Consider the following 27,598-nt stretch of genomic DNA (forward strand, 5'->3'; position numbering starts at 1 on the left):
GAACTCTAACTACTTTTTTAATTCATTCATTCAAGAGCTGTAGATATTCATGGGTAAAAGCAGGATAAACGTCCATCTCTGCGTGAATCCCCACAATGTTCTCAAAGTGCGTCCTACATTATTTTCTCTGTGGGTGTGTGCTGTGAGCGTGCATGTGTGTGCACTCCATGTAGAGGTGTACCTGTGTGAGGAGCAGCCTGAGGGCCTGTGCAGTGTCCTCACTGAGCTCCTTCATGCCTTTCCTCTCCACTACGTCCATCACCTGGAGCAGGTCAGGCTCCCACGGCACTGCTGTACTGCCGTGCTGCAGAAGCTGCAGAGGACACAAACACAGACACACAGATAAATGTACAATCATATACAGTCATTTACAAGAAAAGGGCACTTGGTAAAGTGCAAATCTCTGCCTAACAATAACCCTATCTAAACTAAAGCCCAACTGAGGAGGGCATTGCTAAATAGTATCAAAGATAACAGAAACAGGGATTTATTCATGTCATATCATGTTGTGTGTGTGTGTTGGGTTTGGAGTTTCAGAGCTACGACAAAGGTCAAAATGTGACCTACAACAGATTAGATAAAGCTCGTTTTTAGCCCAGCCAATTGATGGAAATACCTTTCGCTATCAAACTGAAGCACTTGTTGATGATTTGCGGCCCTTACTGGCTGGTTAAGAGGAGTAGAGGGTCAGCAGTCAATGACAGTATAAAAAGTTAACAAAATAGGCTTTTAAAAAATTTAGATCCTTCAGCATACAGACATGGATGTGAACAAAAATATTAGGCCGATCGGTCCGGTAGTATGCAAGATTAGCCGTATATACAGATCTGACACACACGCACACAGCTAAACACATGTTCCCCTCCAGGCTAACACCTGGTGGAGATAACAAACACATGAGTCAGAGTGAGGAGAGTGAAAAAAAGAGAAGTGAGGAAAGCGTAAAGAACAACATTAAAGACAACAATAAAGATGTTATCCTTTACATGTTATCTCTTTGAAGTAATTTGATATTATGGTCGACGGAGAAGTCAATTAAATCTGCTACCACATTTCAAACATTCGAAAATCCCCAAATCCCCAAACTATAGACAAAATCTGTTAAGTGCTGTTTGGAATTTTGGATGTGATGAGCTGCTCCATCAGTTACAGCTGACCAGTAGTTGGTCCCCTGATTTCAAAGCATAATAAAAGAAAATGTAGTGTTTCGAGCGTCAGTTCACAGCACAAAGTATGGTAACAATGTGTCTTACCTTGTGTTGTACTGTGTCAGCCTGCATACTACTGTACTGTATTCACTCTCATTACTTGTATCATCCAAATACTTCTACCACTTCCATGTTTTCATTACCATCATTAACTTTTAATACTTTACATATAAAATATTTATTACTGCTCAGAACCATGCCCAAGAAATTTTACTTTATTTGAGTGGTGTGTGTGTGTGTTTGTGTGCGTGTGTAAAACATCTCACAAGTGTCATGAATCTGAGAAAGGCAGGGTGCAGAAGGCAGCTCTCTCCTGAGCTGAGCAGGCAGTACAGGAGGAATCGACTCCATGGCTGACACACCACGTACTTTGCTAACACACAGACACAAAGAAAACAAACCCAGGGGGAGAAAAATAACAAGACAAGATGCCTATCTCAGATCAGTTACGTTTAATTTTGCTCTATTCCTCCTGGAGCAATTACCGAAGACAGTTAATGCCTGAAAACTACCCAAAAGCCAATCAAGACATACAGCAGGCATGTAAAAAAGCAAAACAAACATGCATGCATGCAGTGTTGGACTTAACAAGAAAAACTATAATGAGACACACATGCACACTTCACCATACTTTGAGAATACAGCTATTATTTTTTTCTCAAACACATACATTGCATTAGTCTCTGTGAGTGCATGCACATGCACAGATAACCTACACTCACTCTTTCTCTAACTGTCTCTCTGTATCTATTGTACCTGTAGTGGGACTCTTCCTCTGAAGGAAGCCCAGCAGGGAGCTTAGACAGTTGACAGAGGCTCTGAGCAACAGCTCGTGCTTCTGAGGAGGAAGAGACAGGATAGGGTGAAACACGAAAGAGAGAAGTCGAGTAAAAAATAAAATGGGAAGCAGAAAAGAACATCTCTGAAACAACTCTGAAATGTCATATCATTGCAAGTCCCTAGAATGTGACATCTGCCTGTGCACTGAAATGGACACAAACACCACAATAGATGCACAGGAAACAGACATGGACCACACACACCAACTCCCACAGGCACATGCTCATTAATGGACAGAGATGCAGCCAGAAACAAAGAGGAGAACAAGGGAACACCAGAGAGAGCGACTGAGTGAGGTTTTAATAATGCATGTCTCTCCCACAGTGGCGGTGCTGGAAGTGAGCACTCTGTAATGTCCAAAAATACTGAAGTAGGCCAGGCGGGTATATAGACGACAGTGGATAGTTACACCCTAATCCTGAGGCAAAGAGGAGGGGATAGGAGAAGAAAGGAGTCAAGAGGATGAGTAGGAGGGGATGAGGTGAAGTGGATAGGGGTAAGAGAAAGGACAGATGAGAAGAGAGCAGATGAGGAGACGAAGATGAAAGGAGAGGGTAAAATGAGAGCGGTGAGGGACAGACAGTGAGGAGAAAGAGGAGAGCAGAGTCAAGAAAGAGGAGGGGAAAATACAGAGGAAGAGGAGGAGAGGGAAGGAACTCTAGAGTTGCAGTGTTTCCTGCTGCCACCAAACCAGAGCATCAAGGGGAAAAGAGAACAAAACAAAGGAAAGATGAGGGGAGCAGGGAACTGTTATCCATAACAGCTGCTCAAAAGCAGACTACAGAGCACTGGACCATAAAGCTGAAGCTCGGTTCAGAGAAGAAATGCCACTGGTGTGGAACCAGAGGATGGGATGCTGCAGCATAGGCAGTGGATAAAAAATACCTACAACAGGCATAATATTCTCTCATAGTTCATCCATGTTATCTTTGGACTGTCAAATTCAAAAATGTAATATTCTCTTGTGCAAATATTTATATTACCATTTTGTTTACTTCTCACAATCAAAGCATTACTAATGAACTTTAAAGCTGGTTGGCTTCTTCAAATTTATTACATCATTATTATGGCCAAATGCTGTAATATTGGTTAGTGTACTGGAAAAGCTGAGTTTCACATCATGGTTCTATTTTGCATGCAAATGAGCATCAAAATGAGCCCAGTGGTATCATGTTTTATTAGCTGGAGCCTTTTCCAGGTTATTTGATTAACCCATTCAAATACGTCGCAGGCCTCTATATAACCATGCTCAACAGCTTTGACGCCTTTTTTCCGGTTCAAATATTTTGATTACCTCTCGCTCCTGGCAATGGCGGCAGCATTCTGATTATCAAAACCATCAGTTTTAACAAATGTGTGACTGTCTTGGCTGCAAAGTTTTAATGACCTGCCACTGTGAAAGTTATATTGACCATTCTTCATACACGTGACTCGTATCACAATTTTCTCATTATATGCAACAGTATACACATGCCAGGGCCTGAATGAAAATATGAACACATCTATTTAATGGCTAATGAGTTTTAGAAGTGAGCTGGATTCAACATGCGTCTTACTGCATTTATGGACACTGCTACTCCTCATATTGGTGCTAAGTCTTACAAACCTTGTGATACATTCAAACTAACTTCAGTCATACAGAAAAACTGCACTTTTTACTTAGTGACTATTCAAATCTGACCATTAACTGATGGCAGTAAAGGTAGCAGCCAATATATCTGATTGTGTGATAGAGCATTTTAATACTTCATGTTTATGAACAGTGGAGTCTCTGTGTGTTGTGATGCTGGAGCACTGCTTTGATTATAAAGAATTTTACAGGTTGAAACAACTGTAAAATCAAAGTCCTGTGTAAGTATATACATATTTAGTAGTTCAGTGCACTGCAGACATTTATTGATAAGATTGCTCATAAACCGTGTGATCGAGGCTCTATTGCCTTATTCTATGTATTGGAACACTCATATTTTGAACCATATAGTTTCATTGAACGCTTGTAGGACACCAGCCTATGTCTTTCCTAATAAGCAACCAAAGTCAATATGTCAGCTACAAGTAATAATATTTTGAAGTCACCTGAGATTGCTCTGGATATATGTGTCATTCTATTATGTATCACATGTATTACTTTGGCAGTCCCTGAAGTAAACTCAAGTGCATCTCTTGACACAAAATCCATATTGCACATAAGATGATTCAACAGCAAAAACAACTAGGGCATCTGTCCAATATTTACAAGTTGGCTGTTAGTTTGAAGGGTACATATTATGCTCATTTTTAAGATCATATTTTTATTCATGCGTCTACTAGAAATTCTTAACATATATTGATGTTTGGAAAACGCATTATTTTTCTCATACTGTCAATGCAGCACCTCTTTACAGTCAATTTTAGTTCATGTTTCAGGTGTAATGCCTGAGAACTGCAGGCCCCTCGCAGGAGTGAGCACAGCTAAAGCAAAAGCTACTGCACATTGTAAAGATGTCTGAGGCAAACTACTGTTTAAAAATGCTATGATTTGTTTTGTTAGGTCAGTAGTGATAAATGATCTGATATATGTAGTTTATGAACATTTAGTCATCAGTGTTTTATCAAACTCAGTGGTAGCAGAATTTCCTTAATATAATTGGACTGAAACTTGCAAAGTTATCTTAATTAATCTCTCAATTTCTCATTTCTTTTTGCTGGCTTTATTGATTTGTTTAAAGCATAGCTTTTCTGACACTTAAATGAGATTATGTGATATGGATAAAATGTTGTGTTCACTCTGTCAAGTCAAAGTCGATCAAATAAAGTATGTGCTGATAACACCATTTGATTCCTATCATATGCTCTACTGAGTTTAAGGGGTGAATGCATTATTTGGCATGCATATTAAATGTACAAATTTTACCAAGCTCAAGCCAAATTAGCCCAAAATATGTGCTGATGAAATCATTTGCTTAGTATCACAGTTTGATTTGAACTTTCCTTACTCAATGTTGGGCGTAAATGTATTACTTGTCAGAAGTAATTATTGCAGCAGAGTTATACATCCTCTATTACTGTAAAAAAACATACCTCAGCTTTTATCTTTCAGGGAGCATTTTAAGTTCACCTCAAGTTTTGGAACTATACTCAACATAGCATCATAAAAGTTTAGAAATGAGAGACAATCATAAAAAGCATAATATTTCCCCTATAATGGTCAAACACAACCGAATAATAATTTAATTTGCCCGACGTCTCCTCTTCAGTTTCCTTTTTTATGCCTACATGCACCTACTTGTACAGACATAAACGCACACCCAGACGGAGACGCACATACATATATTGAAATGTATTACTACCTGCAAAAGAAGTCCACTGATAGCAGTTGAGAGGCACTGAGCCCCTCTGAAGCCAAGTGGGTATAAAGCACCGTCTTCGACCCCCAGGGGTCTGGATCCGACCAAGCCGGAACTGGTGCTCACACACACCACTGCTGATACCAGGTCAACATCAAGGAGAGCCTGCAGCAACCTCAGGTAGCTGACTGGAAAGAGAAGGTCAGAGAGGGAGGGAAGCAAGAAGGACTGATAAAAGGCTGGAAAACCAAAGGGAATTAGGTGGAGCTGGAATGCTTAAACACACAGGCGAGTAAGAGAAAGAGGAGAGAGCAGACAAATGTAGAGGGAAAGGCCACAGGAGAAACAGGTGCATGGTAGAACAGAGGGGAGTGAGTGAGCATACAGTGGGAAGTGAAGGTTTAAAATAGAAAAAGTTGGTAAAAGCAGAAAAAGGTAGCAGAGGGAATAGTAGCACAGAGGGGAGGCAGAGTAACAGTTGAAAAGAATTGAGGGCAATTTTTGAATTAATATGTGACAGATAGGGAAGGCAAGAAGTTAAAGATGTCAGAGCCAATTGTAGAGTGTGTGTGAGGCAGTGAGAGACGGGATTGAAGGAAGGTCAGCAAGAATGTGGGACCAAAGTAGTGATGGAGATAATGAGAGAGACAAGGCCAAAATGATTGCTAAAACGCAGTGGGATCCAAACTGAGAGCTGCCAGACATTTGAATTGCACTTACGGCATGTACATTGAGATTAGAGCTCTCTGAGGGAGGTAGGACTCAATTAGTGGCAGCAGAAGAAAAGGGAGGAGAGACCTAGCACAGACGTAGACAGAGAGACGGATGGATGATTCAATAGAAAAAGAAGGGTAGAATGGGAAGCTTTAAAGAGACAGAAAAGAGAGACAGGCAGGTTGAGTGAAGTAGTAAAGAGAGAGAGAGAAAGAAAGGGAGATAGGTGGGCAGAGCGATACATCACAGCAACCCTGACAGGCTACTTATCCAGCTGACACACAGAGACACAGGAGCGGCAGGGATGATCTGTCTCCGAGTAGTGCTGCAGGATGTGGGCCACTTAATCTAATTAAAGTGTGTGAAATTCATGCCCGGGGTTTGGTTAACTCCAGTGAGAATAAACCATTGACAAACAGTCACTTTACCTGTGCAGGAGTCCATGTAAACCAAACAGAAGTGAACTACATTAGTGTATCCTGAGGTTTGCACAGTATATGGACAGTTGCTGGAATAATCAGGGGTTCCTGATACTCTCTACCAAACTCTGCTGACATGTACTAAGATATTTTGGCTTTACACACCCTCTAGTGTGTCTGCAATTGCACTGGACAGTGTAAAATCGAGTAGCAGAAAATTAGAGAGTAGAAAATAACAGAGGATGAAGGTGAGATGAGATTGCAAGAATACACAAAACTGTGACAAACGAATTGGAAAACATGAGCTGTTCACACATACATACATCTGAGATAAGGACTTCATCTCGCGTCATGTGAAAATCATTTTTAGTATTCTTAGGTTACACTCACTCGCTTTAAGCATAGCACTGCTGGGTTTTGATATCTGCTATCTGCAAGGACAGACGTCTTTCAAAAACACTCATCAAATAAAACTCTTGTTACCCAGTAAAAGATTATCTGTGTTTCTTTTCTGTACAAGGAGTTGCTGCACAGCTGTGTCCAGACTCCAACTGATGCTTTTATGGACCTTAAATAATAGAAAAAGAGAGAGAAATAACAAGGAAGAGACGGGAGAATCAGAAGAATAACAAGATTAGGAGCAAATATCTCATTGCAAGTAACAATGTATCATCCCTGCAGTGCGAGCAGGGAGCAGAAAAGAAAGTGGATTGTTCTATACCACAGTTTTACTGCGATATGTATCGAACAAAAACCAATTGATGTTTTGTATTCTGTGCCCACATCTGAATCTATGCTCCATTTGACTCTTCTGTGTCTTGCCCTTGACTGTGCTAAGTTCTATCCTGAAGTTGTGATAAAACCAAAGCTGAGCTGTGGTGTGTACCTGAGCGGAGTGAACACGTTGCAAGGTAATGAGGGAGGACAGGAGTAGATGGCTGCAGCACAGCAGGGCCGAAGGAGGACAGGCTGATGGTGAGAGGAATGGAGCAGAGGAGGAGGAGGAGGAGGAGGAGGAGGAGGAGGAGGAGGAGGAGGAGGAGGAGGAAAGGACTGTCTGCAGCTGGTCCATCAGTCCACTGTTGGAGAGCAGCATGGAGACAGCTGGAGAGGATAAGGCACTATGTCATCACACTTTGATAGGATCTGTGCTTGTATGCCAGTGTGTGTATGTGTGTGTGTGAATAGCAGTTGGCCTGGATGACTGCATGGTGACGTGCTGCAGGCACCCACCCACAACTATACAAACACACACAAACAGATTCACACTTGCACTTTTCTGTGGCACCTGTGAAGAATTTGGAACAAATTATTGAACTTAACACTGATTGAGGCACAATAACATGTACACACACAGGCCTTGACCAAGTGCATGCTGAACAAATCTTATGATTTGACTTAAAATACATTACGAAATTTAGTTGTGGAATCAGTGACAATAAAGACGAAATAATTTTCATAACATTGGGGTTAGATTCAGTATATAATCAGCCAGCCAGGTTAATTGCAAGTACATTATTTCAAGATAGAATATCCAAATCTTGCATTGAGAAAGGAATGTGTTACTGTTTCTGTCATCCTCACAACCAGTTGAAAGACCATCGAGCCTGAGGCTGAAGCAACTTGCATCAGTAAGCTCACTAGTGATGAAGAAGCAGATGGCTCATGTAGGTAGGCTGCTGCAGAAGCAGTAAAGTAATGCTATGGTAATTGCTATGAGCTTTGCTTCCCAATGATATCCTTGCTCACCTTAGTAATAACAAACCAGCTCATTGCTGACCTCTGCTGAGTTGTTTTTTTTCCATGTACTTGCTGTAAATCATTTAGCTTGTAATTAAGTATATGCCAATCAATACGTCATGTCAAATAATTGCTGTCTTTCGTTACGACGCAGTGTAACATGGCTTGAACCCTACTGTTGATGGCAGCACACTATAATTATTCCATCATATATCATATTTATGAAGAGGAGTAATTTCTTCTATTTTTTTGATCACTGATTCTAATTTTGCATTGCATTGAAGAGATTTTTTTGTTTTAACAGAGACTAATAAAACCTTTAGGAGACCCCATCTGTTAGAATCCCCCTTCTTATTATTTTTTAATCATTTGCAAAAACTAAAACTAAACTGAATAAATTGCCCATCCTGCTGACATTGTGTGTGCCTTTCTGTGTGGGTGAGATCTCTGAACATAGGTAGAGCGATAGATAGATCACGTTACTGTGGGGCTGTGTGCATGTGTGGTTTTGTCAGATATTTAGGTTTAGCAGGGTGACAACACAACCACGTGTGGTTGTCGTGCTTTTGTGCAAATGTGTGAGAAGCTCTCACACTTGACAGCATAACTTTATGTTGTGTGTCTCAGACTATGTGCAGGACAGAGCCACAGCCTGTGTGCCATTTTGTAAAGATATACAGTGGGTGACAGCTTGCATGCTTATTATTTTCTTTCTCAGAGGTACATTCTTGTCACGGTCAGCATCTCACCTCTATCAAAACAGTGCAATAGAGAAGTTGAAATAAAGTGCAAGAGAGAGGGGGATAGAAACATGCTGAGGTAGAGGGGAAACGGGCAGTGTATGAAAGATGCAATGTCAGTGGAGGGAGAGAGTAAAACACATGTGAAGACAGAGAGACAGGAAGAGTGTGTCTCACCTCTGTCAGTGCAGTGTGCAGGGGCCAGACCCAGGTAGCAGTACAGGTAACTTAGGGCAGGTAGAAGGCTCCCTGTGCTGTTAGGCTTCAACCGCCCTGCTATATTACTCACTGACACACATACACACATTCAAGTCTGACAGCTCACTTGTCTAATAGTTTATATACAGTGCTCTCAAATGCATTTAATAAACATTTCATTCAAGAGAAACATTGAGAAATGATGTGACAGACTGATAGAATGTAACAGGATGTGTCTCGCCATTTACTGCCTGTCACGTCATGTCTCCCACCAGCTGGTAAATACTGAATTAATCTGATCTGCCAGTGAAAATGTCAAAGATGACAGGCTAGACAGTATAACTACCAACACAGAATGGGATTCCTTAGTGCAGTAAAAAGACAAAAACTAAGTGGTACAGAGGCGTGAAAGAGGGATGAGGAGTGTCGACATTAAGGCAAAAGCAAATTTGATTCTAATCATGATGAGCGTAGAGTTCTAATCTGCCAGACATGTCTAGTACATTTCTGAAGAGCCTGTTCATTGGCAGATGCTGCACTCCTTTGAGTAGGTGTGATGATATTAAATCAAAGAGCAAAGCCTCTACTTAGGGAATACAGGTGAATGCAGAGATAGGTGCGCAGAACTCAGCAGCATAACCAACAATGTGTTGCACAGAGAGATACAGTATGTCTTAGTGCTGCTACTAGATTATTATGTGTCTGTAATATAGTATGCAAGTGCTTGGTTTAGTGAGTAGCCTGAATGTGTTGTGTGCCTGTATTGTTACAGCACATATGAGTGTCAATATGAGGAAAAACAATGTGTGCGTGTGCCTGTAATGTAGCAAGCATTTTATTGAATCCGCCTCTAATGTAAGGTGTTAGACTACACAGAGTAATGAAAACAATGTAATAGTAATAATAATAATAATCCTTTATTGATCCCCATGGGGGAAATAAAGGATTATTATTATTAGCATTATAGGAACTGTGTGTATTTATATGCAAATAAATGAGGGCTGTGGCAAGGAGAGCTACACTCAGTATGACTGCCAGCAACACCTTTTGACCTCACCGTGGTACAGCAGCTTGAAATGCACTCCGTCCATCTTGCTATAGGAGGAAGATGAAGGCGGGTCACTGGCCTGTGTCACACAAAGCAGCTTCAGCACCAGAGGGAGTGAGTTCACTGCTAAACCCAGAAACAAAGAATGACATATCTAAACGTGCATATATGTAAACACACACACACAGTGAAAGTGCTGTGTAGGTAAAGAGAGATAACTGTATGTTGGTGTGAGAGAGGGAAAGATGAGGGAGTGGCACGCAGGTAACAGACTGCCTGAAAAGCCTGAATTAGCATTTCACTTCGCCTCATTACTTAGTCTGACACCTGATGTTCCCAGAGTAGACGAAAGCCAAAACAATGCTCAAACAAACACTGTTCAAACTGTGACAAGGAATTTCTTAAACAAGTGAGAATGACTTTGTGACTCGAATATATATTAACTCCATGACGTCCTGGTGTACCAACAAGGGATGGCTGGAGCACAGTTATTATCAAAAGGGGGCAAGAAGAAGAAGTAGTCACCACATCTTGATAGGAAATATTACAAATTACTATCCACACTTGAAATAACAATATTCTGGATCTGAACCCAGAGAGGGTTAAGAATGAAAAAAAAGACAAAAAAGAGAAAGGAGAGAGGAAGCGTGAAGAGGGAGTAAAAGGAGACAAAGTGCAAGAGTACTCTAACAGGAAGGAGACTGGAGGAAGATCAGGCAGAATAGTCATCTACATTCTTCTTTCACCCCTGTAGTGCAGAACATTAAAATGTCTCCCCTTAGGATGCCGCCGCATTAGAGGCTAATATAAAGTATATATTAATGCAAATTATGGTGGGCTGAACTGGAACACGTGCACAGATAACGGTCTGTAATCCCCACAGGGCCTAAGATGAGCAGAAAGGCAGGCAGAGGCTAACCACGGCAACAGTTTCTGAATCCCCAGCTGACACAATGGTGTTGTGCCCTTCAGCTGAGCTCATTAACCTGGTCAAGTATACAGTCATAATAACACCATCTGGCAGACACCTCTACCAAAAGCGCTTCACAGCACCAGACGTGTGTGCATGTAATACACTGGAGATCGAACCCATAAGACTGAAAGTGTTCATGCCCTACTTTATTTGTGCATTTGATTTCACAAGATCCAAACCAACCAAACATGCGTGATGATGGCATGATCACACGGTATTATAGATTTACTAAACTGCTTAAGCTGGTGTCACATTATCGATTCAGAGGAAACTGTAATTAATTGTAAGAAGACTTATGTCTGATGTCTGACAGCTCAATAGACTCTGGAGCAGACAATTAACAGGAAGCAGAACTGTTCTGTATATTTAAAGGCATCTGCGTCTGTAACAAATAGGTTACTGTACATTATCAAAAAAACACAATAGGCTTCTATGGAAGTCAATGTTCCCCTGGCCCGTCTTTGCTTAATTTATGCTATCTGAAATACAGAATTTTTGGATTAATACAATTAAAACAAAGACGGCACCAATCTAATAGAGTTTCCCTCTCTCAAACATATATAAGACCATAAAATCTGTGTGCGATAGCAACCTTATGCACACTGATACTACTGTCTGTTGAAACAAAATCAATACTATACGCTTAATTCGGTAGAGCCATCTAGATAAACAAGTATCTCATTTCCCACCGTCTGTCCTGACAAAGGATGTTGGGAGAATTCGTTTTAACAGAGGATTAATGGTTCTTCCCTTCCAACATTAATCAGAAGTGACAGTGTTCTGGGAACTACTTTGCCATTTCAATCCAATTTAAAAACAACCAAGTTTCTCGAGAGACTTTGTGATTACATTCAGTTAAAACCAAGTTAGCCTGGCAGGACAGTTAAAAGAAAGAGCACTACCACATGCCACATTTACTACATATTAACTAACCATAATGCATAACTATAACCATAACTAACTAGAACATAGTAGTATTTCAGGCTGTGTTAAGCATTCTTGACCAGCTGTTCTTTGGCAGTTCTATTCAACACAACCTTTCATGTGTTTCAAAGGTGCCCTTGAATAAGACAATGAATAATTATATAATCCAACCCGTGTGTAACTTTGTTTTAACCATCAGAAAGAACATGCTGCCGGGGAGAACGACCCGACGAACATAAATCCACATAGGTATTCTTTCAAATGATCCAATATGTGAGAATACTTAAGCTAAGTGCTTTCCATTATGTTGCAAATTCAAGTCGTGCCAAATTGATCTATAAATCCATGAACAATATTTTATAGATGTTTTACTGCTGTGTATGGCAGCTGTTATTTTCATGTCATTTAAATCCCTGTATAATTTGTTCACCTACATCGTTTCATAACATTTATGCTATATTTTATTTTGTGGTAAAACAACACAGAATTAACGAGCTTGCATTATTTAATTAAATGAAAATTGGTATCTTAAGTATCAAAAGGTCTGACAAATGAACTCTATGTATTTCCAGTGGCCACAGTAACCTTGAGTTGTAAATGGTTCTCTTGTAATGTCTTCATCTCATCAAATCTTTGGTGTACAGAGTGTGAGGCACACTGTGTCGTGCCATTTCTGTGGAGAGACATTTAACTAGCGATAGCTTTCAAGTCAATGGAGATCAGAGATTTAACAGCCCAGGTGTGGCTGCTGCTGCTGGCTGTTTATAAAGTAGAGACTTAATTAAGTAACTCTTTCAGTGTTTGCTGTGTGGGGGGAAAAAAAGACTGTCACGGTAAATTTGTTCTATTACATCTCACAGTGCGGGAGCCCACTGGGTAAACCTGTGAATGTATGTATATGTGTGTGTGTGTGTGTTTGTGTATGGGCTTGCTTTGAGAAGGGAAGAGGCAATTTCAATAAAAGTTTTAATACGTAAGATTCAGGCAGTTAGAAAATAAAACACGGTCTGCTGCATAGTGAAACATAAACTAAAGGGAGTAAACAGCAACATTTACCTCAATCTGTCAACTATAATTAAATGTTTGAGCACTTTAATGAGATATAACTTGGCGTCAAACAAAATCAGTTGGCATTAATCTGGATACACAATTGTGAATGATGAAAAAAAATCTTTGCAAAAATGGGTGATATTCTTTTGTGAGAGGAAACTGAATGTATAGCTGCAGCCGAGGATTATGTAGCCCTAAGACTGAGAGAGCTATTAAGATATTAGCGAGCATTCCTGGGTCTGAACTTCAGTGGATGACTAAGCTAAAAGGTTTGAAAACCCGAAAACTCAAGAATAATGACTGGTCACTCCTTAAAGGGTGTAATGTGTCAGCACAGCAGAGGCAAGTAATCCTTCATAGACAACAGTGCAGGCTTCAACTTCAAAAGACAAAAAACAAATGACAGTTTTATGGCCAATGAAGAGGTTACCTTGTGAAGTGATGTCACTTTAGTGAATGTGTTTTAAATGAGGAGAACAGGTCTGTGCATGTGATTTTCTAATGCGTGTGTGCATGCATTGGCAGTGTGACATTGGATCCTACGTAGATGTGATCATCTCCAACAAGAGAGAGGGTGCAGTTCAGAGCACAGTCCATTTAAATCACACATAATGGAATTGCACATAATATATTCACAACTCTGTGATTGAGGCACATTAATTTCAAATGAATGAATCCATTACTGCTTCAACACTGCGCTGCAGGTGAATGAAGCTGTCATAAAGGATTCATGTTGTGTGATTCATCTCTGCATTTCCTATGAATTGCTAGTAGAAGTGTAAATTAAAACCGCTGTTATAAGTTTCATCACATCTCCATGATGCTTTCCTGAGATGATTTTGAAATTCAACAAATTCTATAAAATGTTAACACTGCAATGCATCACTTTTTCTGACATCTTCCATTACAGAACACCTCACCTCATCTATTTTAATAAACTTGAGCACCAGGATAGCCGCATTGAACTTTGCAAGACTTCTGCCTCAAAACATATATTGTTTTTTGTTGGGGATACAACAGGTATTTATATGGTACTACTATAAATCTATATACTCTGTTTTAGTTTATGTTTCTTACCTTGTGCAGTGTGTCCCTGTCCAAGCCCATGGCCCATGTTCTCCATGCTAAGTCTCTGTAATGCCTGAAGGAGGGCTGTCCTAAGACTGGTGCACAAGTCAGATTCATACTCTTTTTGACCACTCAAAAGAACTTCTAGCACCCCCAGGGCTCGCCCTGCGAGGGGGGCTTCCCTGGTGCAAACCATATCCTGTAGTCATACAGGGAGTCAAACAGAAACAGATATAATATTTAAGACAGATTAATTTAGAATATCATTTTCTACCAGCATAAAGCACCAACAATGCAGGTTAAAATGTGCTTTCCACAAACTATGAAGCCCAGCTCTTATTTCAGGCTTAATGAATAATTCTAGTTGGACGTGAAACAAAGCAACACATCATTTAAAAGTATCCTCACTTTAACGTGGCCAATTTCTTAAATTCAAACTCCTGTCTTGGATCTCTGGTTCTTACCAGGAGGGTCAGTATGACAGGAGGGTACTTCTCTATCAGAGTCAGCAGCTCTACAGTTTCTTTGTCTGGCTCCTGATCCTGCCTCTCATCTGCAGCTCTTTCACAGCTTTCGCTCTTCTCTCCCTTCTCCTGTATGTCTGCCTGTACCCAAGGATGAAATCCAACCACCTTTTCATCAATTGTTCAAAAGGAATTAAAAGACACAGACTGATCTCTGTTGGAGTGATATTATTTGTCGAGACTTGTTGTGAGTGAAACGAGTTAAGTGTGTTCAGTCAAATTATTCATTGAGGAATGCATTCAAATCTGAGATAATGAATCAATTGAAGTGAAACAATTGTTCCCTTACCATGGTCTGCTCTGCATCTGCGTGCTGTGCTTGCCAGGTCAACCAAAGTTCCAAGACCAGGGGCCCAAATTTCTCTGTTAGCTCCGGATAGCAACAGATGAAGTGGAGGAGTGCAGGATGGTGAATGTAGAGGGAAGAGAAGCTTTGGCAGGAGGAGAGTGCCTTGCTGATGCAGTTAAAAGCAGCCTTGAGTAGGTTGGTAAAGAAAGATTGAAAAAGCCAAAAGTCCTTTTTTGAAATGAGTGCACACAAACACACAAAAAAAGATGACAGTTTTGAAAATAATTTTCTTAACAACCTAAATGTGACACTGCTTTTAAACCCCATGGAGGTAGAGAGCCCTCAGCCACAGCAGGGTGCCTCCTGTAATCTATTGCTTATTAATATTCATTGTCAACATAAAGTATATACTGTATGTACTTAAGTTTGCCACATAATGTTCTTTGAACTAAAGAGAAATACAGCTTTAGAGTTAGAGTAAGCTCTAGAGTTGAAAGTGTATCGTTAGAAAAAGGGTGAGCTATAATTAATATTCTTTTTCTTCTGAATCGTCTCCAGCAGAATATGGATTTTGCATCAAAAGATGAATATGAGCTGTCAAGCTTTGATTCTTTGACTATATTCCATGGCTTCAACATAAAGGGTTTCCATATTACACAGCACAGAACTCTAGCTGTAGTACATGCTGTCCTCTTTCTCTGTGCACGAGAGGAACATCACATTGAACACCTTAATCTTGACACCTTTATGTTGCATTGCTTGTTGGTAAACCTATAGTAGAGGCAGTGTTAGGTTGATTCACAGAACAGAATATAAAATAGAAGATCTCAGAATGAGGCACACTACTCAGCCGCAAATGTGTGTTTTGCTAAACACTGCAAAGCGATACAAAGCAAAACAGTTAAAGGTTTTGATTTCTGTCCAGTTAACTAATCAGTGTTACCCCTTGGAGGCTGGGGCTCTTGTCCTGTGTCATTGCCAGCAGGTAGAGGGCAGAGCGGAGCACAGAGCGAGGCAGGGCACAGCCGCCCTGCTCCTGTACTGACTGCAGCAACCACACAACACTGGAGAACACTGTCTGGTCTGGGAGGAGCCTGGATCACACACACACACACACACACAGGCACAATAATGATGACATTAAGTCAGTTAAGACATTACAAGCACACATAAATGTGGCTAAACATCCACATTTGACTGTATAAAAGCGCGCACGCACGCACACACACACACACACACACACACGTAAAACACACCACAGCAGACATGCTCAGTATGAGGGCAATCAGGTGGACAAACTCACAAAGTGCTCCAGAGGCATGTTGTCTCAAACTTGTTATCTCTCTTTCTCTTGCAAAAAACACACATATCCGCAAACACAGTCACTTAGAATGTATACCGACACACGGACATGCACACATCCTATCCCTGAGTACACATACACTACACACACTCACACACACACACACTCACTCAGCCCTCCCACGCTATGTAAATCTCTGGCCACAGCTCCCATTAATCTTGATGAGACCACACAGTGGCAGGGAGAGGCTTTCATCCTCTTCCCTGGGGGGTAATGCATAGCCGAGGTTCCACAGAAGGACAGATTAAACTTTCCATAGAAGCCAAAGTATCTCTGAGGTCATAAAATATGTACTTAAGAACACCCTCAATGGGCCGCAGTAGTGTCGCTGGAGCAGGGAGAGAGCTACAGCCACAGCCGGTTTCTTGGTAGAGCCAGGTAATATATTGGTATAACTTTGATACTCTGTGATATGACACCAGATATCATGTGGAATTTTGGTTATTTTGGTTATTTGACTACTTTGATACAGCTCTAATGTTGCCTTTTCTGTTCTGAAGGGCTGCACTACAGCAAACTGGGGCTTTGTGATTTTTTTTTTTTTTTTTAAATGTGTTTTGAAAGGTGTTTTTCTTGTGATTATTCATGTCTTTTGTTGCTTGATGCTATTCTGTGCCATGTAGTGGCCAATCCAAATTGTGTGTGAGCACTGTATTACCTGTCTCCTCTCTGCAGGGCAAGGTGTAGCATTATCAGCAGAGAGTACTGAGTGGCCCTTGGTCCTTTATATTCACACAGCTGGAGCCCCGGCGCCTCACACAGCAGAGAGGGCCAGTCTGAGAGACGACAACACAGAGAGGGAAGGTTGTACAGCAGGAGATTCTCCACCTCCTCAACATCTGGGGGATGAGCAGGGAAATAAACCAGAAACAGAAAGGAAAAGGGTTTAGTAATCAATGCTAGAAACAGGAACACTAGGGAGTTATAGGGAAAGACAGAGAGTGACAGACAAGACAAGGAAGAGGGAAGAATATGGATGAAGGAAAGAGATGGATGGAATTAAGTAAAACGCAGCAAAAGAGGCCCCTGGGCTTCATTTACAAAGAAGCATTACTCACCCACTTTGTGTTTACAACTACAGCAAAGCCAAAGCTGAGGTTTATGAATAAATCATCTGGGGTTGAAAACGATTGGGTTTACATCAATTCCACACTTTTCAAAGTATCTATGTTGTATCCAAATATAAAGCCAATATCAGCTTTTAACTTTATCTACTTTATTTAATTACTATAACAATCTTTCAATCAATCAATCTTTATTTATATAGCGCCAATTCAATTGCCATTTTATGTATATCTGCAAAGTTAAAGAATTTTTTTTCACATAAATGAGGTAAGATGAAAAAAAGCATGTGGAATGACAGCCGTATGAAAGGGAACAGTAAGAAGGAAAGTGAAACTGCAAGGGAGAGGTGGATGAAGATAAAAGACACGAGGACCAGTGTGATACAGTGCTGAGAAAGCCTTCCACGTCTTCGATGACTGGAGGATTGAAAGACTTGGACACGGGGCAAAAGAAAATGATATATGTAAATAAGCAGCACTCCATAAAATGTTAAAAGAGAAAAAAGACATGAAGATATGAAGCACAGCAGGGAAACTGGAATTTTTTCTCCTGAAACACCTAAAAGACTAGGACAATCAGCACCGTGACGCTGCCTGCCGTTAGGGAACTGGAGAGGGGGGGGGCGCGAAGGAAGGAATGATCCGGAGAGGGGGATGAAAATGAGATGCAGCTTATAAAGAACTGAGATAAAACATCACAGGAAGAGAAGAGAAGAGAAATAGGAGAGAAAGCAACTGAAACACGGCGGAAAGAAATTGGTGCTGTGCAATGTGGGTTCTTACAGGTCTGGATAAAAAGATGTTACTTTAATTGTGGAGTGAGGACGAAAACGACACCATATGCAGCGTCACAAGAAAGCAGGGGCAGAGCGAAGAAAAGAGTGGCAAAGAATGCACAGGGATATAGGTCACTGATGCATGACTATACACAGACTATAAAGCCACAGCAGGGTCTGTAGGGAGACAGACTACCAATCAGACAGAGGGGAAACAAAGTAAAGAAGGGAATGGGAGTCAAAGAAATACAGAAAGAGGAGGAGAGATAAATATAAACAGGAACCAGAGGGGGAGGCAGCCAACTTGTAGACGGCTGTAAACCCATGACAAAGCAGAGAGCAATATGGTCTAGGGGGACTACTGTGGAGAAACAATAAGAAATAAATGGTGTTTTTCAGAAAACCAGAGGAAAACAAGGCACCAATGCAGCCGTCACCCTCAGGGAGCCGAGGGGAGACTCAAAAACAGAGGCAGAGAGAAGAATAGAAGAATGTCTCAACGGGGGCCTCAAAGGGAGGACTGGGAGAGAGAGGAACACAAGGACAGACAGATGAAGAAGACGAGACGCGAAACAACAGATGGGAGAAACACAGCAAACAGACCAACAAAGTGGGCCGCATTGACATGTCGCCTCCTGCTTAGGTTTTGATCAACAAAAAATAATAAAGAGCAACATTTTCTTGAATATTCACGCTGCTGTTATGAAGCTCAGCACAAATTCAATGAAGGCAACTATCTCTATGCCACATTTATTCTCATTTCTCCCTCTTTCTTATTACTCTTTCAGCAAAATCAACAAGCTTTGAATCTGTTCTCCTCACTGCTGCCGTCAGCTGTTGTTCAGACCCTCCTCCACCCCCCATTTCACCTCCAGTTTTCATCACTTCAAGCACCCAGGTTGAGTCATCAGAGGCCTGCTCCTTTTCACATCCATCCAGTTCCTCGGCCATTCTCTTCATCCTACCACCACCAACGTTCAGACTACATCATCACCACCATCAGTGTCTAGGTTACATGCTATACTACTGAGGTAATTGCCAAAGACTCTTCACATTTCTTATCTCTACTGTGCACCCTGTCAGAAAATATTTAAATGTAGTCATTCCTCATTGAAATATGATTATCAGACAGCTATACAAAAGTACAAACGATAAGCCTGTTGCAATAAATCCACAACATTAAAAAGTAATTCAATCCACAAAACAGTGTCAGAGAGGGTGTAAAGAACAAAATAGTGAGGAGAAACAGCAAAAATATGTCACTTTTTGGACAAGAAAAATATCTCACATAACATGGAATGGTAAAAATCAAGATGAGAGAAAGGAAAATGAAACGGAAACAGATAAAGGTGATGAAAGCGAGGAAGATGGTGACAGACAGCAAACGGGAGTATAGCTCCACACAACTCATTACTCACAGCCACAAACGCAGAGACAAATACACACACAGCATGCATGAAAGCGCGCACACCTACACACACTTGCTGGTACAAGTCTTATGTCTCATTATCTCAGAGGAGTATTTTACGCAATTCTCTTCTCAATGTCACATAAAGCCTCCTGGGAACAAATGCAATTTCCAATAAAATGTTTTCTTACTTTTGACTCTTTAATAATAACATTCACTTAATTTCACAAAATCAGATGCAAGGATCCTATAATTGGGAGTGTTGGGATGTGTATTGTTACAATGTGCACTGACATTGAAGAAACTTAGCATCAGCTCTTTCACAAGGCCCTTGCAATCAGCAAGCAAATGCAGTTCAGTGCTCAAGTCAAGGCCATTTCACACATTCAAAGTGTTTTGCAGTACATGCATCTAGGTACCATCATTTCATTCTGCCTGGGAAGCTACACATCATTTAGTGACTTTGCAAACACGTTTCTAAAATGGTATCATCAGCTTGTCGGATCCTCCTTCTGAACAGGATTACCTTAATATAGGAGAACAGGTGCCTGCATTAGGAATTGAATTCTTGTTTAATGTTGCTGATGTTTAAAGTCAATATAAAGAGAAAAGGAAGGGTGGGGTGTGAGCGTGAAAGAGAAACTGAGCATAAACTGAAATGTAGCTTTATTGACTTTTTCAGTAAAAAGTAATACTAATATAATAAACAGTATATAGTATAGTATAATACAGTAATGTAATTTTGTCAGTTTATAGTTTAAATTCAGCTGGGAATGTATTTCAGTACACAGTACGCAAACAACAAATGGTCAGTCAAGTCAAAGTGTCTCCACAGGTATTTATAGGTGGGCATTTCAGTGGACACTAAAAATTGTGATAAAAGCAACTCACAAAGTTGTATTTCAACTATCACAAAAAACATAAACACAAACAGCTGAAGTGTTGAACAGTATCAACTGCTCTGTTCAACTCTTCAACAGTCTCCGGTAACTAGTAGCATGACATCATTGCTTGGAAGTTGACAGGAACAACAGCGTTTTTCTGCTGCTGCATGTAGCTCTGTGAGAGTGTGTGCACATATTTGCATACCGTGCTGGTAAGCGCCAGAAGCAGGGTCTGACTGGGAAAGCAGACACATGCTGAGTTTCTGTAGAAAACCACAGCAAGATGCATTCAGATTTGGGTTCCTGAAATAATTGGTAAGAGGGAGAAATACACACTAGAGTCAGAGACAATAAACGCGTAATGAGAACAGGAGAAGTGCAGGAATAAATGAAGAAGAGACATGAAGAGACAAAAACAGCATACAATGCATATACATAGAGCTCCATGGTGTAATGGTGCAATGGTGCAATGGTGTAGGGTGAATTGTGCGACACAGGACAGGATGTGCGTCAGCTTGGTCGTTTGAAATATGAAGCACAGGCTTCAGTTTCATTACAGCTAAGAGCAGGGGGGCCTAAAACCTATCGAGTCAACCACATTTATGACCACACTAACACACACTGAAGCACAAACAGACACCCACTGAAGCACAAATGCTCACATGGACAAAACGGAAAAACACGCACACACACAGAGCAGGCTTCGGACCTGCAGATCTGTTGCTCTGACACAGACATACTGCTGGGAAGAAAAAAAAACAAGTGACTCCGAAATGACAGGTGCCTCAGTCGTGTTATCGGTCTCATTGTTCAATGCGCTCTGACAGGGAATGATGATAAGAACTCAACGTTCTGAGCCACCACACAAAAACACAAACACACACACACACACACACCTTACAATACTTTGCTAATTTCTGTGTATATGTGTGCAAGTGTCCTCAGGTTATACTGTTACACTGTACAGTACCTGTTTCCCACACAGAGGAGCCCTTTGTGTTCCAGAGCAAGCTTGTAGAAACCAGAGGATGCTGGAAGGAAGAGGAGTTGAAGAGCGGAGAACAAAGGTAGGATGAGACAGAAAGAAATGAGAAAGAGGTGAAGGATGGCAATAGAAAAACTCTATTTATGTAACACCTTTCGAAATAAAATATCACAAGCGGAGGAGAAAAACAAGATAATTAAATATTTTAAGTATTGTAAGTCTATTAACTGAAAGCTGAAAACGGGACATAAATTGTCAGTTGTTTTTTCAGAACAAAAAAGGAGCACGTAACGAAAAGGGGCATTAAAAGATCATGGTTGTCAGCAGGGGTTTGACAGTTCAATGGTTTAAAAGTACTCAGAAAATGAAGGAGAAAGAGGAAGATTGAGAGGAAAAGAAGGTAGACAGGCATTTGATAATGCAGAGGATGAGAGGGAGAGAGAGAGAGAGAGAGAGAGAGAGAGAGAGGTCACATCATTATGCCAGAAACCAGTCAAATTATCCAGGCTCAGTTCATGATCCCCACACTTCATATTTTAGTCTTGCATTGGTTTTCAAACTGCGTTACCTCCGATCCTTTAGGGGGAAGCTCATCATTTGGCTACATTGAAGGTAATGGGAAAGCAGTCCTATTTTAATTCTGTAGGGAAAAAAGCTATATCACAAAGGTGTATTTAATGTCTTGGCTGTTTCAGTGCTGTAGTGAGAGAGAGCATGCCTCACTTATTAGAGGGAAGTATTAATTACATAAAGCTACTAACTCACTCTCCTGTGTAACTAAGGCAAGCCAAGGTAACACTCAGCCATATCTGCAGAAAACTGTTGTGCTTTGTTAATCGCTCGCAGCATAAATATAAAGCTTAAGCTTCTTTTTAATGACGCCACTCTGGCTGAGGCTAGATGCCTGAGGCAACAAGTTGCCTGTTAATAATTGAGGATCATCATGTGGACTGCCAGTTTTGGACAGATTGCTTAGTTTTCCCCCTACAGTGATATGAAAGTCAACATTCAGCCATTTAGCCCTGTTTTTGATGAAAGAAGAATCAGCTGTTGGCATTGCTGTTTCTGGCACAATTTCATACAACATAAAATGAGGATTTTAGTTTATTACTTTACATTTATTGCATTACTACAGAACCACAAATGTTCAGAGGAGAATACAATTCATTATGTGATAATGAAATTACACCAACTTTATTGCTCTTTGTATGATTAGAGAACTGTTTTATTGTGAAAATTGCTTCTGCTTCTTATGTAATTTAGATATCTAAACTGAATGTCTTTTCAGCAAGGTACTTAAGCAAATCAACAAAGCCGTCACCTAGTTTAGAAATATGTTTGGTTAGTTGGTTATGGTTCATATTAACATGCAGGCTTAACACACAGAGGCCTCCAATTTCATGGGAGTATGGGCTGGCGCTATATGATGTCAAGGTTGGCAGTAACAAGACTTAAAAGGTGGGGCTACTGCGAAAGCATGAGCTGTGTGGGCTGTCCCTGTGACAGCCATCTCAGTTACTAACAGTTACTGACACGAGGAATCTCAACACAGTTTAACAGTACTTTATCTTTAAATTTCTAAGTTTACCTGAAGAGAAACCCTTTGTCCATCTTAAAATAAGGAAATGTGTTCACTATTATCATTATTATTATTATTATATATCACCATTATTCATCAAATTAAGAAAAAAAAGAAGCCTAAATGTTACATTTGTCAATGATTATTGTAAAGGCATGAAGGCTGCATGATATGTTATAATATTCAATAGGGGTTTCTAAAAACAAAAGCAACTTGTGACATTTCAAACCCTATAAGATATTACTCACGACAGAATTTAAAACAATTCTGGTAGGGTTTTGTGATTTTACAGTGAGCTTTACAAAATGTAATATTTCTGCACGTACATTGTAACATCAATGTTATATTTCTAAAATATTCCTAAAGAATATTTCTGCATCATCAGAATTGCATTTCATAACGCTATCCAACTTTGTTCTGTTGTAGCAAGTCAACAGTGCACTCATTATATGCTTCTCAGAGGCTCTATATCACTATAGCATTACACTGACTGTCATGTTTGGAGGCCCTCCAGATAATGGAGAAGAGATTTGTCTGTTACTGCACTAGTCAAAGCTGACCAGTTTAGGCAGAATATTCACAAGATACCAACATCAGGGTTGCTGCACCTAACCTGGAAACTAGAAGACAGAATGTATGATACTGGAATTGAATCAAATAAATCATGGGACACTTGCTGTTGATTTGAGATTACACAGTGTTACCCAACTCACCTAGCTTATTTGCAAAGACAGGCATGAGAGACGGAAGGAGGGTGAACTGGTAGGATAAGATGGAGTAGAAGCACTGCAGGATTTGAGCATTGGGTGCATGCTCACACATCTTCTACACAAACACACGCACAGGAAAGCCCAATGACAATTCTTGTCTCATTGATTTTTTTTTTAGCGTGAATACAACAAACCTAACAAAATATAACAGACACTGATCGATTGGCTCTAATATCCAGGTATACACACAGCTAAAGGAGACTGAGGCTGTGTGGCTGTGACTACTAATGAAGTCATTAAGAGGAACCACACAGAGCATGGTAATCATTGTGACCTATTTCTGAGAAAAGAGATGTGAAGAATCGCAATATAATTTTCTCAAGTATATGTGACAGAGATAGAAGTTTAAAGATGAGAAGATAATGAATGGAATGTGTGCGTGTGTGTGAGCGAGTGCATCGAGCTCTCACAATAACAGTGGGTATCCAGGCGGAGTCACAGCAGCGCAGCAGACAACGACACAGAGACTCAAGTGAGTCTTGAGCATGACTGTGTTTAGATGGAGCTGTGAACGTGTTCTCCTTCAGAACAGGCTCTGATGCACACTCCTCGGCCAACCTTGGACACACATACCCACACACATACAGGCAAAAATCACATTAATAAAAGACACATAGGAAATACAGGTGCACGTGCGTACCAAGGATCTCACTTAATACACTCATCTATGTTTCAGCTGCAAACCTCTGTTGGTGCTGCTGAAAATATTAGCTAAGATGACTCCACTAATATTCATAGCTATTCAATAATATCACAAATGAACACTTAAATTGATAACAGAGAGGACAGCTTTTACATATCAAATAGAACTTATCCAGATGGATATTTTAGGTGGAGGGCTGATCATCCACCAATGAAAAAGAAACCTAAGACTGAACACTTTGTCTGTGCATTACTGAGAACATTTTATTCACTTCTGAACTCTCTCCAGTGATCCAATCTAACTCCCTGAACATGTGACTGGGTAATGTGCTGACCTGCAGGCAGACTGAAAGCAGACCAGGGCCTGAAGCAGAAAAGCTTCAGACCTGGGAGCTTGGCTTCTGGGGTCTGACCTATTCAGAGCCCTCTGGGGGACAGCAGAGAGAAATGAGGAGAAAAGAGGAGATACGAGAATAAAAATGGAGCAGGGGACAAGAAAATCTGATTATATTACATCACAAAGACATTTGTCATCTCATTAAAGCACATCATCCAAACAGATTTCCTCAAGGGAGTAGTTAAAGATTTATTTAAAATCTTATTTATCTGAAACATCTCATCTAAGAGAGACACAGAGCAAAGCCTGAAATCCCTCTGTGTGTCTTTGGTGAAAGTTCATAGTTCCCAGGGACATCTGGTATAAACAGGACTCTTAATCTTGCCTCTGATTTGTGACTTGGTGCGATTAAAGTGGAATACATTCATTGCTTAAGTAGGAATATGAATACGTGCTAACCAGCCATATCTTGCTGAAAGTTGCATTGTCTCTGTTTCAATTGTACCTTCTGTTTTAGTTAGGAATCTCACAGAGCTAACTCACAGAGTGTCGACGATGAGCAGGAGAGAGTAGAGGCAGCTCAGAGAATCTGTTAGTCATGGCCTCTATCAATGCCTCTATCTCCTTGTACTGCACTGGTCTGGACTGGTGGTTCAGTCTGGAGAAATCAGAGGGGCAGCAGCTTATACAAAGCAAACATCTGACATTAAATTACACAACACTGTATGGTTCTTTTAGGTAAGTAGGGAGGGACAGAGGACGGTGAGGAGGAAAGATATTATGGAGACATGATGTGCATCGTAGACTAAGTATGTGTATGTTTGTGCATATGTGAATGAATGACTGAATGAGTGCAGTCCATAGTATGGGTTTACCAGGGGGTAAAGTGTCCTTAAAACATTAATTTACCTACAAGCAAATCTTTGAGTCCATGTTTTTGTGTGTTTTCTACTGTGACATAACTCAGTCTAAATTAGCAGTCTTTCTGTCATCAGGTAATTTTTTTTTAAATGTTTGTTTGGAAATAATTTTTATTCTATTTTATTTAATCTTAGAAAATGTAGGCCTAACAGGCAGGCTACAATGAACATGTTATGTAAGCAGAGTGCTCACAAAGTGGCTCCTTCAACAAGCTTTGACTATCATCTGTGAAACTGGATACACCAGGCGTAAGAACAGCTCTTAAGTGGTGTGTATGAACCACAGAGATCTGCTCTACAAACATAAAAATAAGACAGTCTTCTGGGCTATTTATATTTTTATACCCAAGGTGGGGACAGCCTTTTACACGGAAAAACTATTGATATCAGGGGAAATGTCTGCATTTATTTTGCCAGTACCTGCTGGCGTTTGTTTAGTAACTTTATCCCTTCCATAGCATACTTACTAGATGTAAACTTACCCATTTCACACAAAGTCAATTAAAGAGTTGAAACTTCACAGCACTGATCAGGGTCCAAAAACACACTCCCAGACTTGTTTTGCCTGTGACTCACACAACCCTACGCCCTATGTGCACTGCAGGTACGGCCAGTAAAAGCACAGGTTCCGCGGCTGCGTACCTTATGTATGACTTGGTCAGTTCAACTTCAACATACCTCTTCATCACTAACATGTCTGGATGGACATTACTGAGAAATAAGCTTCATTGATTACACTGACAAACAATTGCAACTTTGTCAATCACAAGACAAAGTTAGGCTGTACAAGTGTCCTTAACAATATGTGACTCATTTACATACATGCATTATGTGTGTTTTTGTATACCTAAACAGGGCAGAGGCAGCGCTGGCAGCCTGGGTGGCGACCAGCAGGCAGGAGGAGCACACTGCAGCAACTACAGCTTCTGAAACTGCCACAAACCCTGGACCACTGGGGAACAAACGCACACTTGGGGGCTGCCTGTACTCCCCCCCCACACACAGACACACACATAACATCAAACATCCCACAGACCCCAAAATTTACAGTGCATTCTTTCAGAGATAATAACTGCCATCGTTAAATTGTAGCCTAGCAGCAGGAACAGATCCTAGACTAGACAGAGAAACAGAAATCTATGTTAAATTCTACTGAAATCACTGTTGTAAGCAAACAATAAATCTCATGATAGTTGAAAATGGTACAGTACTATGAGTGTCCTAGAAGAGTCAGTGAGAACTATGTCTAAAATACAGATAAGAGGAAAAGACTTTCAGGAATTTTTGATGATATGGGTTTTTGACATGGATGTCAATACGGGACCATCAAAAGGTGGCACTCTGTCCTATCTATCATTTCTTGGCTTGCTGTGCCAAAACCAGCAGTGACTGTTTGCTGAGTCATAATGAACGCGCCCTCCCTCTGTGTAGGTGAGTGAGACTCACCTACACACAGACAGACACTTGTATTCTCTCTTTTAGGTCAGGGACACATGATAAACAAATAGTGCTGACCTACTGGCGTTACAAAGATCACCAGAGTACGTCTCTTGTCTATGATTCAGCACCACGACAACTGTGGACTGGCTCCCTGTTGCCACAACAGTAGTCGCATAGAACATCCTAAATAACACGTGTGTACATAAAGGTGCACACAAATACAAGCTCACACAGTGGTTTTTAACTGTTGATGCCAACACACACAAAAACAGCCAAAACCATGGATATGTACACACACAAACGCAAAATGTCCTTGCTCACACATATGCACTGTAAAGACATGATACTGGTCAAACCAGGTAAGACAGT

At 40.6% G+C, this 27,598-nt stretch overlaps 1 protein-coding gene across 1 annotated transcript in view; it reads right to left on the reverse strand.

Moving 5' to 3' along the window:
* Positions 1–27,598, reverse strand: part of LOC139217288 (meiosis inhibitor protein 1) — a 49,263-nt gene that overhangs the window by 6,930 nt on the left and 14,735 nt on the right. The window contains 20 exon segments of the mRNA XM_070848611.1: positions 182–313; positions 1,475–1,581; positions 1,965–2,046; positions 5,378–5,562; positions 6,991–7,075; positions 7,394–7,611; positions 9,165–9,275; positions 10,243–10,359; positions 14,258–14,447; positions 14,713–14,853; positions 15,062–15,247; positions 16,005–16,155; positions 17,083–17,263; positions 20,762–20,859; positions 21,527–21,587; positions 23,834–23,945; positions 24,301–24,448; positions 24,868–24,957; positions 25,405–25,527; positions 26,637–26,771. Of these exon segments, the coding sequence (XP_070704712.1) occupies positions 182–313; positions 1,475–1,581; positions 1,965–2,046; positions 5,378–5,562; positions 6,991–7,075; positions 7,394–7,611; positions 9,165–9,275; positions 10,243–10,359; positions 14,258–14,447; positions 14,713–14,853; positions 15,062–15,247; positions 16,005–16,155; positions 17,083–17,263; positions 20,762–20,859; positions 21,527–21,587; positions 23,834–23,945; positions 24,301–24,448; positions 24,868–24,957; positions 25,405–25,527; positions 26,637–26,771 (2,653 nt within the window).

The sequence above is a fragment of the Pempheris klunzingeri genome, chromosome 17 (assembly GCF_042242105.1).
Source record: "Pempheris klunzingeri isolate RE-2024b chromosome 17, fPemKlu1.hap1, whole genome shotgun sequence".
In the NCBI taxonomy this organism is placed as follows: Eukaryota; Metazoa; Chordata; class Actinopteri; order Acropomatiformes; family Pempheridae; genus Pempheris; species Pempheris klunzingeri.